Source organism: Staurois parvus, unplaced genomic scaffold (assembly GCF_062004578.1).
Source record: "Staurois parvus isolate SC_StPar_1 unplaced genomic scaffold, SC_StPar_1.0 ptg000342l, whole genome shotgun sequence".
Taxonomy (NCBI): domain Eukaryota; kingdom Metazoa; phylum Chordata; class Amphibia; order Anura; family Ranidae; genus Staurois; species Staurois parvus.
Genome location: NW_028318138.1, coordinates 1,257,914 through 1,275,491, shown reverse-complemented (window position 1 = coordinate 1,275,491; position 17,578 = coordinate 1,257,914). Strand labels below are relative to the sequence as shown.

The window sequence follows — 17,578 nt, the reverse complement described above, 5'->3', positions numbered from 1 at the left end:
GGAAGAAGAAGAGGATGAAGAAGAGGAGGAGGAGGAAGAAGAAGAAGAGGAGGAAGAAGAATCCGCCTATTTTTTTTTTTTTTTTTTAACCATTCCTGGTAACGTCGGCCGGTTGAACGACCAATTTTTCATTTTTTTTAAAGAAAAATCAGCCGGTTTTCTCCCCATCTATGGCCTGCATAACCCTGACTATATGTGATTTGTCAGTCCTGAATTTACATACTGTATATTTGTTTACTTGAGGTACAGTCCTTATTATCTGCGGCTTAATTCAGCAACTGAAAGCAAATTAATAAAATCATATGAAAAATGATGACTCTAGGTTTTTATTGTTCCTCTGAGAGCTGCAGCATATTTCAACCTTAAATTGGTGCTTATCAACCTAAGATTGGCCCTCCAAATAAAAAAAAAACAAAAAAAACAAAACTATATATGTATATAATATTTATTTAGTATATTTCTATTGAATCCAGACTGTTTGCATGCAGAAATGACTGCTCTTTTATATGTACCATATTATGTTGTATGCATGCTCATTTTAAGGTAAAACAGACTTTTGAAAATACTTCGACTTATCTGTTTCTTTCTTGTATTTGTGATAAGTCAAATAGAGGCCCGGAAGTCTGCTGTTGCTGGTTTCTTGCTTTTACTGAAAAATTTTAAGGTTCTTGGAAGCTTGTCCTCCTCACAATGCAGCCAGGCCATTGGTGCAAGCCAGGTATGAATTACCTCACATATATAGCAATGCTGCACGGCCTAAGATTTTACTGTTCGTTTTACATATCCAAGTCTGTAATTGTAGGTTCTGGTGGATGTTCATACCCGCTACAATTCTGCAGCAAATGAGGCATTTTGTTTGGAGATTTTGGGCTGCCTGAGAAGAAGTTTGAGTCAGCAAGAAGACATTCGACGTCTACTTTATGAAGTAATGTTCTTAACTGATGATTACCACTTGCTGTATTTTATCATTATTGTGATTTCTGTTGCTTTGGTAGTCTAAATTAATTTGAGCACAATTGTTAAGCTTGTGAGTAAGGAAGGGGTTTATTGGGTACTTCTGGTTTACGCTAGGCACTGTGGGTAGGGTCACTCGCCCTGCACATGGGGTAACTGTTGCTGTGTCATACCATCAATGCCCCAGGACAAAGCAGGGACCACTTTCAGGAAAAGTCAGAGAGCTGGACCCAGAAAAGTCTGCGAACGTAGCCAGGGGAAGGCGGTAAAAACCCCTTTCCTCTGGCTAGAGCAGCCAGAACTAACTATAGGTTTGTTACACTACCTGTTGGTGTGAGCTGCCTTATATCATTTTGATACAGCGCGGATATAGTTTTTTATTTTGTATAACTAACTAACTACAGTAGGCAACCTGCCTACAAGCTTCCCTTACATGGCTCAAATTTTGATGATTCTTGCCGAGTCAGCCAAAGTTCGAGATGTGAGTGGCCTTGTCGGCACCACTTGGATCGACAAAAGTCGATTTAAAAACCAGCTGAGCTAGGTGGAAAATTCTCAGCTGAATGGTGACCGCATCCCATCAGATGCAGTTGTTGTTGTTCTGGGTGTCTGAATACAATAGCCGTCAGTGGAAATTCCTCCTTCCAGCTGTTTTGTGTGAATGAAGAAATCAAATGCTTAGCTCTTTCAGCTCACAGACTGACAAGAGATAATCTGTACATGTATGGTCAGCATTACAACCTGACCATACAATCTCTTTACAATCCACTTTTACCAGAACTATGTAATAGGCATGCCCACCTGAACTAAATACAGTAATCCGTCTGTTGGCAGTCAGACAGACCCTTGAACTACATTTGTTGGTAGATCTAAAGGAGGTTACACAGTCAGAACATGTGAAACGTGTGTGTTGAGCATTAGTCTTTTCATATATTCTGAGCCTCACTTTATCTGTATCTCTCTTTCTCTCTGTATCAGGGTTTTTATGATGTGCTCAAGCGAAACTCTCAGCTGGCCAGCCCCATCATGCAGACACTGGTGTCTCAGGTATGTCTGTCTGTTAGTAGTTTTATTTGAGAAAAATTGTAGTAATGCAGATTATCAATCTAAAATGGATGTTTCTTTCATGTAAAATCCAGATTTGTTATACATTTTTTGCCTTTATTTGTGTTCATTTTCTACCAGTCTATTTCTTTTCATATACTTTACATGTACTTATAACAGTCACCGCTTGATCCTTGGCACCGTGCTACCAAAAAGTCTGGAACATGGATTTCATAGGTTTCTTCAAAATACCTACTAGAATTCACTGTGTCCCCAGGCAAGGAGATTTTAACTGGCAGAAAGCTGGTGTAGGGAATTCCTGACAACTTGTAAAGATGCATTAGTGTTAAAAGAATTTGTGGGCTTTGTGTGTTATATATACCCAGTGAAGTGAGTGGCCTCAGGTGATACACAGATGAAATAAATCATCCTACATAAGGTGTACCTGTTTATCTGCAACACGTGCTTCTCTGCAGCCTCATAAAGAACACATTTTATAGAGCATCTCTGAGCTCTAGCAGGTAGGGGGCAAGGATCTGATGTCACGCTGCAGAGCACAGAGCCTTGAGTGGGAGAGTAAAGCACACTCTGTCCTACACACACACCGTATCATAAGGAAAAGAGCACAGCTGAGACTGTCAATCACCCTCTGTGTCCTGGGGTGCGCAGGCCTCCCTCCCTCCATCTGTGGTTATGGCATTACCCATCAAGTGAGTAAGAAAGCAGATAGGCACTACACTTGGTGCTTTGGATTGAGGACAGTGCTCACTATAGAGCAGGGGTGTTCTACCTTTTGAAGAGCAAGGGCCACTTAAGTGGTTTGGTAACTGGTCATGGGCCACAATAAAATAAAATGGTTCAGAATTTAAAATTTTTTATTTAGGATAGAATTATGAACATTTTTCTCCTGCAGCCACTGAGTTCCGGGCAGGAGGAAGAGGAGCCTGCTTTCAGTGCTTGCAAGAGGAAAATGGAGAGGATCGTTTCTTGTAGGTGACGTCCCCGCCACTCCTGTCCAAGTGTAAAACAGAATGTGACAGGGAGGCCGCACGAGCCCCATGGAGCATGGGGGTGGGGTCACCGTTACGACCCCTGACGCTATGCCAGTGCTTGGGGGGGGATTACTTTCCCCATACCACAAATGAAAAAGAGCTCTTACTGTCCTGAACCCCCTGCTGTACTACAGTTTGATGGAGAAATCTCCACTACCAGCTGCTGAACAGTGGCTGCATTTGATATGATGATGATCAGATATAACTGAATGATAATATTCCACCTGACCCAACTTCTTTTTAATGTAACTTTTGCTGACCAAGGTGGTGCTGGCTGGACTCACACCGGTGCAACTTCGGGTGCGGCATGTGATTTACAAATCACACCTGAAGTCACATCTTTTGTATTTCTATGGTACTGTCTTAATCAGTGCGATCTGAAGTAGCGAGATTTAAAAAATAGTTCCTGCACTACTTATTTTATGATTTCATCATGACTTGCAAGCCGCAGTGAAGTCAGAGGTAGGAATTGCACTGATCTGTGGCTTTGAAACCGCACTACTTCAAGTGAAGTAGCGAGATTTAAAAGTCGTATTCACTGTGCACCAGGGCTTACTGCTTAAAACAAGGCCACTTTGCTAATTGATATGACATATCTAGGTACCAGCACTAGCTGCTGGGTTGTTATTGTGACTGGGAGGAATTTAGAAACATCTCCACCAAGCACTATTTACATATAAACTCAACACATCGGGTAACAGATTCCCTATGTGTCCATTTCAGTGTGTGACGTTCAGTTGGGGTTTTCTATTTGTCTTTGTCTAATCTTTGTTCACTGCTGTTTTGTACAGTTAAAGCGATATTATGAACCAGAACCGGATCTGTTGCCACCACTGAAGCTTGAGAGGTGTATCGCAGCCCAAAAAGAGCAAATTATACTGCAAGAACCTTTGGTGAGAGAGACAAAAGCCATGTATTTTAATGTTCATAAGCTTTCATTAAGAGTATTAAGAGAAGTCGTAACTGTCCGGCTAAGTTTGATAGAATATGGGCTGGATGGGTGGAGGCACAGGGCCTCACCTTATGGGTTTTTTCTCTTGCGGGTATGTCCAGTTTGTATTGTTTGTATGATTGGCTATTGTTTGTTTATGATTTGCATTTCCTTTTTGCCCCCCTTTTTTCCCTTTCTATTGTCTTCCCCCTTTTTCCCTTTCACTCATCTTTCCCCTTTCTCCCTTCTCCCCTCCCTCCTCTTCCTCCTCTTCCCCCTTTCTCCCTTCTCCCCTCCCTCCTCTTCCCCCTTTCTCCCTTCTCCCCTCCCTCCTCTTCCCCTTTTCTCCCTTCTCCCCTCCCTCCTCTTCCCTCTTTCTCCCTTCTCCCCTCCCTCCTTTCTCCCTTCTCCCCTCCTCCTCTTACTCATACTGTGCGGACCGCACCCCCCGCACCTGCCTCGGGACGCCACTGCTCGCCATACAAGGATTTCCCCTCGCACTTGGCGAGCGGGCGAGCGGCTTTCAAGCCCTGTTATATAGTATTAGTAACATGTCATAGATATATTATTTATCACTGTAAAAGAACATATTCCACACTCCTTGTTTTTTTTAGGGGGAGAAAAACCCCCAAAAAACTGTTTTGGAAAAAAAATAAAAAATTTTGCCAATCCATGTGGTGTTTGTTTTTCTTTTTTTTTTTTTTTCTTTTTCCCCCAGGCCTTTCCACCTCTAGTTGTGACCGTTATGATAATAGTAAATGATAGTGAAAAGCTATACATTTTGATTATAGGCACACCAAATGTTTTCTTGTGTTCAGCCTGCATGTATATGCAGCATTTATATTATGTAGGTTGCTGAGAACTAGATAGCCGAAAATAATACTCTTCTTTTTGCTTTTTCAGATTCAAAATACTTTTTTCATCCCAAAGGGAAATTATTAGTCATTTTATAACATTCTGACACTCCTGTTGTCTAGGCACACCTACTGAGCAGTATTCATAATTGCCTGAGCTGGTATAAGCAGAAGAGCAATGTCCTGCAGGAGAGGGGCATGGAAGATGAGAACGATGACGACGACTACATGGCATGCCGGAAAGAAATTGATGAAATGTTGCAATCTATCACAAGAAGAATGACCAAATGTGATTTGGAAGAGTTTGAATTGGTAATGTTTTTTTCTCTAAATGAGAAAGTACAATTTTCATTGTTACAGGCAGAATTTATTGTTCTTTTCTTCAACCGTACTAGGACAAGTCAGCTGACTTCTCTACAAATTCCAGTGTTGGGATGAAAAATTATACCTATGCTGTTTTGGTTATGGGAGTTTGTGAGGTTCTGATTGAGTACAACTTTACCACAGCAAACTTCAAGTAAGAAAAGCTGTCTATTATATTTCATTTTTCTTACGTTGATAACCAATTACTTAATATTTTTTACCAAGTATTTTATTATCTGCAAAAGATTTAGAAGCAGCTTATGTACCATCTGTCCTACTGGCTTGCCCTTACATAAGAAATACGTTTTTGGGATCATCTTAGAATATAGTGTGCATGGTCTGTTTATTGTTACTTTTTAGGTATGTGGTATATACCTTTTATTTACCTTTCAATTTAACTCCTTCAAGTGTATCCAAAATCATTTTTTTTTTCCCTTTTGGATAGTGTAGAGAAAGGTGGGAAACCTCCTATTGCTGTCTGCATCCCCAGTGGGGAAGGATCATCCTTTCTATTTATCTTGATGATCACGGTCACCTGGACTTGGGAGTAAGGGTAAAATACACAATTTTGAGTTGTCACTAAACAGGAATTAAATGAAGTTCCAGTGGGACACTTATTCTAGGTGGCAACAGTTGAATGAGCTATTCTCCTAAAGCTGAATTCCAGGTATGGCAATTTTTTACATTGCTCCAGCTTGTAACAGTGTAAGTATTTTTTGCCGTACTTGTGTAGGATCACAGTGGAAGCTGGAAATCGCTGTAGTAGGCACCACTACGTCAATGATCCTCCACTAGCTTCAAGGTCCCGCTTGCTCGGCACGGGTGCCACTCAGGGAACAATTAGCATTTTTTCAGTGAATGTAAAGCATTTCATTATTGGACAGGGTGGAGAGGTGGGGCAGTGATGTCACAACCTCCACTTCGTTCAATAAAAGTACTCTTTGCATTCATTGACAAATTGAAAAGTATTCTCTGAATGGCGCTAGTGCAGAGCGAGCAACCTTTTGTGTTCAGTAAGCAACTGTGCATTCCCTTAGCATGGGACCCAGAAGCTAGCGGCAATCACTGTCGTAACATTGGTTTCCAGCTTCCACAGTGATCCCAAAGGTATGGCAAATACAAAACTTACATTAGTGCACACTGGACCAATGTAAATATGTAAAAATTGACATGCCTGGAATTTGGCTTTAAGCTGGCCATACTCTAATTGAACATTGGTTGGTCCAGCAGGGACTGCATGAATTAGATCAGTGTGTAAGCTTCCCCGCTCCACAGAAATCAATTGTTTAATCAACTTCTGTTGAAGGGACATGTTGGATTATTTCTCAACAGTCAGCAGCTGCACCCAATCAGCTACCACTGATCAGTATATTCTGGCAGGCACCACTGTCAAATACCAATGTCCTGGCAGGAAGGGTGGGTTGGGCAAGATTGAGGATTCCTCCATTCACTACCATGTTTATTTTTTTAGTTCAGCCAACCTTACTTTGGAAAGAATTCCTATCCCTGTTTCTGGGAACTTGAAGGAAAATCTCCCCAGTGGCACACAGCCAGTGAAAATAACTGTACAAGGGTTTTAGCTACTTTCTACTTGTATTTTTAAAAAAATGGTATTGCATATACTTGAAAGTCTCACTATAGTTTCCAAATTGTCTATGTGCACATAATTTTTTTTTTTTTCTCCATTGACTGTCAGCTCCACCCTAGGCTAAAGCCCGGTTTATGAGCATTCCAATGGGGATGTTACAGCACAGCACTCTATGCCATCTCCCCCTCTCATCTGTGTGCTGTGAGCACATAGATTGTGCCTCCAACAAGTAAATTATGCAGCAATTCTTCTTTGTCTCTTAACTTCTGCTACCAACAATCCAGTGTATGTGTACTCTATGAACACACAAACGCACACATGGGATTGTCAGTGGCAGACTCCCTTCCTCCTGCTGTGCTGAACAATGGCTCTTTTCTCCATCCAATGACTGCTGCCAAAGACAAGAGAACTTAGTAGTTATTCATCTGCTGAGCAGCACGATCAAACGGGACCCAGTGCATGGTGGGTACAACTTTGATTTTCAAAGTTTCTTTAAATGGTAGTGGTGTAGTACATACATTCAACAACCAGCATTTAGAAATTGTCCTTAAAAGTTCGTCAAAATGTTCTCACAATAGTCTTCACCAAATACAATGAGAGTCTCTTCATTCATGGATCAGAATAAAGTACACGGGTGAACAATAATATCCGAATAGGATTCCTTCTCATCCACACTGATGTTAACCAAGATGTCCATGCAAGAAATCAATAAATGGTCTAAGTACAATATGTTCAAATAAAAAGGTTTGATAAAAAATGTCATATGGGTACAGTGTTGCATCCCTGTGCAATTTGTCATTCAAAGTGCAACAGCGCTGAAAACTGAAAATTGGCCTGGGCAGAAAGGGGGAAAAGTGCCTGGTAGGCAAGTGGTTAAAAATGCATCAGACATGCGCTAGAAGTGCCGTTGCGGCCAACTTTGATGCTGGTTTGCATGCGTTTTTTGTTTTTTTTTTACCATTCTTTGTAAGTGTATGGGGGAAGAAATAGTGCGGTCGACAAGTGGTTAAGAAGTCCTATTGGAGAAAATGCATCAGAAAGTAAGCAGGGCTGTGGAGTCGGTAGATAAATGTTCCGACTCCTCTGTATTAATATGCGAATGTATTTTATACATTCCTTGAAGGAAAGAAAGGCAACATACATGTCATTACCACAGGACTACTGGCTGGGAAGCCAACAGTCTACTGTATTGAACAGTTTAAGCAAAAGACAAACACAATGAAAACAACAAAGTTTTATTAATTTTTTTTTATTAATTAATCAAGTGGCTGGATAGTAGCAGCAGGCATAAACATCAGGAACAGGAACTTTACCAGTCCAAAAATACAAACCACATTATTTGGTTGTTTTAGAACAAAAACAAAGCTTATCTATATGAACCAAAAACAAAATCTGTAAAACACTATGGAAAGTATAAGTATTGCCGCTCCTAATTGTGTGTTGCGTGCCATATAGTGAAGCACATGAAAAGCATGCTTCTTCACGGTCACTTAACGTGTTCGTTTTGCAGTTACGTGAGGCACTGGATGCATTGGTCTTTATTCTTACAGTAGAGAAGTCATTAATTATAACTTTTTGTGAATTGGGACATTTAAACTTGCTTTTTTTTTAGTTCCAATCTAAATTTAATCGGAGTCGGAGCATTGTTTGCCGACTCCGACTCCAGGTACCCAAAATTTCCTCCAACTCCGACTCCACGACTCCGACTCCACAGCCCTGAAAGTAAGTGTACAGGGGAAAAAATAAATGTCCTTTTTATTTGAACATACTGCACTGTGGCCATTTATTAATCTCTTGCATGGACATCTTGGTTAACATCTCTGTGGATGAGAAGGGATACTATTACGCATATTATTTTTCACCCATGTACTTTATTCTGATCCATGAATGAAGAGGCTCTCATTGTGTTTGAGGACTATTGTGGGAACATTTTAAGGACAATTGACATTTTCTAAGTGCTGGTTGTTGAATGTATAGTCTCCTGCTAGGAGCAGATGTAATCCAACAGTTTGGGTTAGCTTTTATTGCTTAAGGGATTTTTCAGTCCTAGAGCGCTGATATTTTGGGAACACAGTGGCGTGGTACAGCTTAATGCCAAGAAGAAGTTTAGATGATTAGAATCTTGCATCGGTTAATAGATAATAGAGTTTATTTACTGAAACGGTAGAGTGTAAAATCTGGTGCAGCTCTGCATAGAAACCAATCCGCCTCCTTTTTCTTTTCTTTTTTTTTTTGTCGAAGATTAAGTGAACAAGCTGAAGTTACAAGCTGATTGGCTGCCACATACAGCTGCACCAGATTTCACACACTCCAGTTTTATACTGTAAAATCAATCACAATATCTTTTGATACATAATATCCGAGGCCTACTTTTTGATATTATATTTCTGTAATTAGAATTATATTTTTTTTGTAAATTTTCATGTGAAGAAAGATAGATATATTTTTGCATAATTTACAGCCTATTCCCCTGGTTCTTACTGCAGTGTGACACCCATGTTTTCACCTTTTTATTTACAGTAAAAGCAAATTTGAAGACATTATGGGAATTTTTAAATGCTACAGCAAACTGGCTGATATCCTGAAAGAAAAATCTGGAAAATCAAAACCTTCCGGCAATAGTAAAGCATGTAAAAGCTTGCTGTCTATGGGATTTGTTTCCACACTTTTAACTGCATTATTCAGGTACAATATCAGTTCTTGCATCAATAACTATTTCTGTTATATTTTGATCCTGTGTTTTAAGATCGGTTATTCTGCAGCTGGTATTCTGTGCTTTTTTTTTTCTGTTGCTTTCAGCTTTATATGCTTTTACTTTCAGAGATAGTACAAGGAAGCACGAGGAAAGCCTTAGTGTTCTGAGAGCCAGTCTAGACTTTATGAGATACACGGTGTCTGTTGCACTTCAGAAAATACAGCAGCTGAAGGAGACAGGGGTCACTGATGGGCCTGATGGACAGAATAGCGACAAAATGTTTCATAGTATCTGTGAGATTACCAGGTAATGTACAAAATGGCCAATTGTGCTCTTATCAATGCTCTGGTAATGTTTTCTAAAAGCCTACTTTCTGTGTATCCTAAATGTTATATAATCATGGACAGCCGTTCTTGTTTGTTACATATGCAGGCTCTGCTTCCTTGTGCATATTATTTCTCATTGACTATCTATTAGGCAACTCAATCAGATTAAAGACATCAGTTGTTGGACATGGAAGCAGAGCAATTACAGTGAAACGGAGAATTTGAACATTTTCTGTGCATTACAGTAATATACGGTTAGTATAGCAAAGAACCCCCCCCCCCCCCCCTTTAAAATCAAATTTTTTTTGCTTTGTAGCCTGAAATAAAGACACACAGTTTTTGTTTTATCTAGCTTTATTTATTCAGTCCATCTTATAACAGCCAAGTTAATGATATAACACGAAGATGTCAGGGAAAAAAAAAAATCAACAGAATCACCAAGTTGGAAAAAGGATCACTCCCCTCCTAAAAATGACTTGAAAACTCAATCAAGTGTAGCTAATCACCTTATCAATGGCATCCAAAGCCATTTGACTTTCTAATGTGATACGCTGTGGCCATTTTGATTGCCTTAGCATGAAAAGAGCTATCCTGAAGCATTTCAGTCCCAGTAGTGCAACTGAAGCAAACCATTAACTATGGGTGGCAAGGCACTGTCAAAAGATTTCCAGGATAAACCTGTGAACAGGCACAGGTCAGGGGATGGATTAAAAAAAAAAATAAAAAATTAAAAGGCTTTGTCAATGCCTAGAAGCACATTTGGAACTTTGGAACTCCTTCACTGAAACAATTTGAGATGACTAATGTTCCTCTGTTATCTGCACACCTATAGTTCCAAAAGCTATTTCCAAATTTAAACCTCATTGGAATTTCAAGGTAAAGCAGTCAATCATTTTCATTTCTAAATGAGTCTAGTGGGTTATTTAGTTCACTATATAGATGTGTTGTCCAATCTGTTTTGTAGTGGCTAGTGATAAAATTGCATCTCCTTTTGTGACTGGCTTTTTTATCTGTTACAGGGTGTTAATGTGGAGATACACATCTATCCCATCTGCTGCTGAGGATTCTGGGAAAAAGGATAAAGGGAAGAACATTTCTCTAATGTGTCTAGAGGGTTTGGTGCAGATCTTTTACACTATTCAGCTGCGCTACCCAAAAAAGATCTCACAGTTCCTGGCAGCTTTGGGTAAGTTTATTTTATGTACAGAATCTCTCTGTGGATTAGGATAAGTTCACCTTTGGAAAATGTTACATTTCCACCTGTATTTGCGCTCCAGCGCCCTCTCCCTCTGATCCCCACCCAGTGACAGTGGGCGGGGGCTCTTCTCCCCGCACCTTTGTCCTTTTTTTAAAAATAACTTGGCTGCATGGGGTTTGGCCCACACAGCCGTGTCATTCATTCACAGATTCATGTGAAAGAATAAACTACAAATACTGTCTGCCACTGTGTCAGATGGACTCTTAGTTTAAATTAACTGTGGGCATGTTTATCAGCGTGCCCGTGGTTCATTCACATTCCTACAGCTCTGAAAATGACAGCCTGTACAGAGATGGGCAACAGAGCTGTAAGCAGTATGTGAAGGAGCCTGACATTGCACCCATGATCTTCTCGAGTGCAATACTTTGCAGTCTGCTGTTTCAAAAAAATAAATAAATGCACATTTTACTTTTTAAAATTATGTGCATTTATTATTTTTTATGTAAAGGTGAACTTTAGGCTTTACGTTTTTTTTTATTATGAATCTTGTATTGTGCGAGCAAATAAAGGAATTTTAAACACATTTTAATATCCTATATAAGAAACCTTGTGCTTAGTTTAAGTTAATGAAAGACTGCTACACCTAAAAAAAAAAAATAAAAAAATCCTGATTATCAGACTCGAGTTACCCTGTAAAGAAAAAAAAAAAGGTGCTCTGTCCCTTTTAAATCTTACAGCGGAGCTCCAGCCAAAAGAGGAAGTTCCGCTTTAAGGACTGCTCCACTGCTCCCCCGCTCCCCATTAAGGATTGGCACCTTTGGGGGGCGGGTACCTGAATTTGACCCGCACCCGCGAACGGAAATGGAAGGTGTCCTTCCTCCCTCCCTGTAGTCTTTTGGGACACGTGACAGGTCTCAGAAGACTACAGGACCATTCATGAAGCACAGAGCTACTCGCGCATGCACAGTGGGTACCCACTTATCCCTCCTTATGTATTATACATGGAGATCATATCCCCCTTATGTATTATACATGGAGATCATATCCCCCTTATGTATTATACATGGAGATCATATCCCCCTTATGTATTATACATGGAGATCATATCCCCCTTATGTATTATACATGGAGATCATATCCCCCTTATGTATTATACATGGAGATCATATCCCTCCTTATGTATTATACATGGAGATCATATCCCCCCTTATGTATTATACATGGAGATCATATCCCCCCTTATGTATTATACATGGAGATCATATCCCCCCTTATGTATTATACATGGTGATCATATCCCCCCTTATGTATTATACATGGAGATCATATCCCCCCTTATGTATTATACATGGAGATCATATCCCCCCTTATGTATTATACATGGAGATCATATCCACCTTATGTATTATACATGGGGATCATATCCCCCTTATGTATTATACATGGAGATCATATCCCCCCTTATGTATTATACATGGAGATCATATCCCCCCTTATGTATTATACATGGAGATCATATCCCCCCTTATGTATTATACATGGAGATCATATCCCCCTTATGTATTATACATGGAGATCATATCCCCCCTTATGTATTATACATGGAGATCATATCCCCCTTATGTATTATACATGGAGATCATATCCCCCCTTATGTATTATACATGGAGATCATATCCCCCTTATGTATTATACATGGAGATCATATCCCCCCTTATGTATTATACATGGTGATCATATCCCCCCTTATGTATTATACATGGAGATCATATCCCCCCCTTATGTATTATATATGGAGATCATATCCCCCCTTATGTATTATACATGGAGATCATATCCCCCCTTATGTATTATACATGTTGATCATATCCCCCCTTATGTATTATACATGGTGATCATATCCCCCCTTATGTATTATACATGGAGATCATATCCCCCCTTATGTATTATACATGGTGATCATATCCCCCCTTATGTATTATACATGGTGATCATATCCCCCCTTATGTATTATACATGGAGATCATATCCCCCCTTATGTATTATACATGGTGATCATATCCCCCCCTCTTCACAACAGAGAATAAATTCAGTTCCTCTAATCTTTCCTCATAGCTGAGCTCCTCCATGCCTCTTTTCAGTTTGGTAGTGTAACCAAATTTTTTGGCAATACGTTGAGTACAGGAGGGTTAGCGGCGCAGCGTTTTTTGTCTTCATTTATTAATCCGGGCAGGACTGTTAACACTGCCCTAAAGGTAACGTTTGATACAAAGTCTGCTTTAAAATTTAGACATGTAGTACATGATATGTCATTTATTACTTTGATGAATTTTTAAGCCAAAGTGTTCGTGTTAATGTAAAGCTCTTAATTAAAACCACAAAAACAACTTACCATCTGTCCAATGTAATGGCTTTAACATTGTGTCATCTGTGATCTGATAACCTATATTTCTAGATAATGACAGTGAAGAGGAATCCGAAGAAACAAATATCATGGCGAAGGCTGCCTTTCAGATTTCCCAGTTTCAAGTATGTTTTATAACTGTTTCTATAATGTGGGTACTTCTATTTGGATGTCTCATAACACTTGTAGTGCTCACTCCCTAAAGGGCCTGCTGAATGGTCCAAAGGTTCTTTTCCTAGCTAGTACATTGGTCCCAGGGTTCTTTCCCTAGCCAGGCACACAGTATGTCACTCTTTTAACTCCATGATTAGTCCAGGGGTATCATTTTTCTAATGCTTTATTCAGTTTGAACTTGTATGGAGGGTCTGTGGGACACTCCAGTACAGTTAAAGCAGAACTCCAAGCAAATATGTCCTCATTGCATGGGTTAACTGCTTGTTTTTGTCAAGGGGAGAGGAGAGCTGAGATACTCGCCTAATCCGCCGATACCGGTCCCTGCCACTCCTAGAACCCCCCCCCCCCACTCTAGCGGTCTTGTATGGTGGACTGTTCTTGACGTAGTCATGCCTATAGACTGGCTCTGGCTCATAGATCCTCCTTTTCGGAGGATCGAAGGATTGGGTGAGTATAAGCTCTGTGTTCACCCCAAGACAAGCAGTTAACCCATGCAGTGCGGGCACAGCCCCACTGCAAGGGGTAAAAAATGTTTCCCCGGAGGTCTGCTTTAAAGAGTAAGTTGAGGACACTTTTTTTTTTTTTCTTTTATCAAGCTTCGTAGCACAGTCCTTTCACCAGCAAATGATGGGCTGAACTACACAGGGAAACCATAAGAAATGTCCACTTTAAAGCACAGGCTGATGCAATAGGGATAGAAGCAGTACACAGTCACTGGAGTCTCGCACACTGGTCTGTACTCACAAAAGTCCTTGGATATTTGGATGCCTCATTCCAATATCAGCCTGTGAACTCTTCATACCAAATCCCCTGAAAAAAATCCTTTTATCAACACCAGCAAAGTTCATTAGACTCTCTTCAACCTCCCCCTTCCTCCAGCTCTAACACAGGAGGGGCTTTGACGAAGAAATGAAGCACATCTAAATTTGCCCAGAAGGGGCGGTAGCCCTTTCATTTGGTTCTTCTCTACCTAGACAAGAACCTCTCTGCTGCAGGCCTCACGCTTTTCATGCACTCTCCCAGCCACCTACTGGGCACCCTCCCCAAGGGATTGGCTAGGACCACATAAACAGGCTGCCTGTTTGACTCTTTTAGACCACTGATTCTCCCTGACTTCTGCAGGCTTCTGGAAGGTAATCAAATCTGCAACCAGCAAGACGCAGAACAGCCCAAAATAGTCACAACCTACTCACCTGATCACAGTAATGCTAAAAGAACTAATTGTACCTCGCCTAGCAATCTACTAGGAGGGTGCTACACTCTAAACTTTTTATGATTCTACACTTCACCTGAGCTCTTTAGGTGTAACAGAGCTTCCCTTTTCCTCTATCACAGCCTTGTTACTGACTACTTGTAATGGCTACAAGTTCAGTTGCTGACTCATTTCTTCAGTAGAACAATACTTCGACAATTTGAGCGAACGTTCTGCGTAACTGAAATTATTGGTACATAGTTATCACAAAAATGCCTATAATGTCTGGCTGACCTACTCCCCAAAGAACACATCTGTAATGTTTTTAGATTTTTAATGTAGCTACCTCCTTTCAGTTATAGATCAGCATGAACACAATCAAATCACTTTCACTTACAAAATGCGGTATTCTAGCCAGCAGTTAGACCTCATTCAGTCGGGCGCTGGTACTCCTTTTATGCGCAGGAGGCATTTGTTTTGGCTTCTGCATTCACCCTGAGCTGTATGCAGGCAGCACATGGAAGTGGATGCAGACACCGTGACTGCATGGACACCGCCACTTGTCAAAATTTGTCAGTGGTGCAGGGGCGGGTTAATGGGTCCTGATCGCAGACAGTGTGTCTGTACGCAGCTCAGCGCAAATGCAGACTCCAAAACACACCTCTCTGCGCAGAGTATTGGGTTGCAGCCTATGTGAATACGGCTTAAGTCAAAAATATGTTCTCATTTGGAAAGACGAAGCAATGTGAGCCAATCTAAAAAGGCTCAAGATTAGAAAGTGTTTTCTCACTTTTTTTTTCCCTTGGAGGAAACTCCTTTAATAAATAAGGATTCTGTTTTAACATTTAGGAATTCTGTTTTTCCTGGTACAATTTGTTGGTGTTTGCAATGTACAGATGTTTCCTGTATATTCGGCATTGTTTGTGAGATATGGGTTTACATACAGTATATCTGAGCTGATTTTTTATTTGAACCTTTATTCAAAGGAGCTCCAACCAATTTCTTCTACTCAAAAAAGAAAGTCCGATTGCTTTAAATCCACAACAATAGATGTATTATGGAGAAAGATTAGAAACTGTCAGCTTTTTGTTGCTGTGTCCCGTTGGGGATAATATCCCCCATTTCTGTCTAATGCCATGGATGGATCAAATCTTGGCTGGTTCAACAGGAACTGGCTGAGATTCGATCCATGTGTGGACAGAATGCTTGTACCATCTATCCATCGAACGACTTAAGTACAATGAGCCTGTCAGATTTTTTTTATGCGATCACTGTAGCCGCCAGCAGTGATTGTTGTGTTCTGCCAGCAGGGAAGGCTCCCTGTCGGCAGAACACAATAGTGCTCAGGGAGGGATTCTCAAAGTCAGTATTGATGGGGGAAATCAAGCAATTTTCTTTCTTTACCATGGGTGAAAAAGATAATTGCAGAATCTATTGGCTGCTTTAGAGAGAGTGGTCACCAAGGCAGGAAGTGAGGAGAAATCTCCCCAACCCAGCATGCTGAACGAAAAAAATTTGATGTTCGTACAGTGATCTGCCCCGCTGAACTATTGTGTTCTGACAGGGGGGATGGCACCCCCGTCAGAACACACCCGTCAGTGCTCTCATTCGATCAGCAGACATTTTTCGGTCATACCCCTTTGACTGAAGCTGGCCGCCATACACACGGGGCCAAATGTCGGCTGTATTTTATTGAACCAGCCGATGCTGCCTAACATTTGGCCCCGTGTACTAGGCTTTAGTGATCATGTGACTGAAGACTTGTTATGCGATCAGCACAGGAGGGATATTATTTTTTGTTTCTTTTGTTGAAGTTGGTGTCATATGTTGGTAAAAATACTGCTAGTGTTTGCATATTCACTGTAATATCAGTTGTATCTTCTATACACAGAGGTCTCTTACAAACCAGCTTGACTGTGGGGAAGATGAATTTAATAGTAAAGAAGCTGTGCTGTTGGTCAGCATCCTATCTATACTGTATCGGTTTCTGGATCCTTCTTCTCAGCAGGTCAGAGAATGTGCTTATGTGATGCTAATTCAGTGCTGATGCCCTTGACTGTTGCACACTGTAATTTGTTAGTGCTGTGTAAAATGAATGAAATAAATGTACAAACCTAAATATACTTGCTTTGTTTGGTTTTTGAATATTGACTGTAAAATAGAATTTTATGTTTCTTTCTTTCTAGTATGTGCAGATGCTCTCATGGATTGTCAAAGTTTGTAAAGAAACCAGTTATGGTAAGAATTATTATACAAGTTATTGTGGGGTGTTTATCTTCCATCGTCACCAGTAATTATATTGAAATGTAAGCGTCACACTTTGAAACACATTTCTTGCTGTGACATTGACCCTAAGCAGTCTACAGAGGAGGTTACAATTTTCATACTGACTTTGGATGGCCTATATACATGTTTTGTGCTTGTCTAGAGCAGGGATCTCCAAACTTTCTAAGCAAAGGGCCAGTTTATTGTTCTTTAGACTTTAAGGGGCAGGACCGTGGCCAGTGGGAATTGAAAATGCCCTGGAATCAGTGAGGATAAACGATGTCCCATCTTTGGTATTAAGGGAAATATTAGTGCCCCATCATTGGTGTCAGTGAAAACAATAGTGCCCCATCATTAGTGTTCGTGTTAGTGAAACTAATAATGCCCCATTGTTGGTGTCAGTGGAAAGGATAGTGACCCTTCATTGGTGTTAGTGGGAGGAATAGTGCCCCATCATTGGTGTCAGTGAGAGGAATAATGTCCTGTCATTGGTGTCAGTGAGAGGAATAGTGCCTAATCATTGTTATCTGTGGAAGGA

General features: G+C 40.5%; 1 protein-coding gene across 1 annotated transcript in view; it reads left to right on the top strand.

Annotated features, from left to right (window-relative positions):
• FANCI (FA complementation group I) overlaps positions 1–17,578 on the top strand; it is a 77,236-nt gene that overhangs the window by 39,241 nt on the left and 20,417 nt on the right. Inside the window, exons 17-28 of the mRNA XM_089684294.1 lie at positions 604–718; positions 803–925; positions 1,933–2,001; positions 3,842–3,943; positions 4,959–5,147; positions 5,231–5,352; positions 9,307–9,471; positions 9,608–9,787; positions 10,827–10,993; positions 13,461–13,534; positions 16,667–16,783; positions 16,962–17,013. Of these exons, the coding sequence (XP_089540420.1) occupies positions 604–718; positions 803–925; positions 1,933–2,001; positions 3,842–3,943; positions 4,959–5,147; positions 5,231–5,352; positions 9,307–9,471; positions 9,608–9,787; positions 10,827–10,993; positions 13,461–13,534; positions 16,667–16,783; positions 16,962–17,013 (1,475 nt within the window). The remainder of the gene's footprint in view (positions 1–603; positions 719–802; positions 926–1,932; positions 2,002–3,841; positions 3,944–4,958; positions 5,148–5,230; positions 5,353–9,306; positions 9,472–9,607; positions 9,788–10,826; positions 10,994–13,460; positions 13,535–16,666; positions 16,784–16,961; positions 17,014–17,578) is intronic.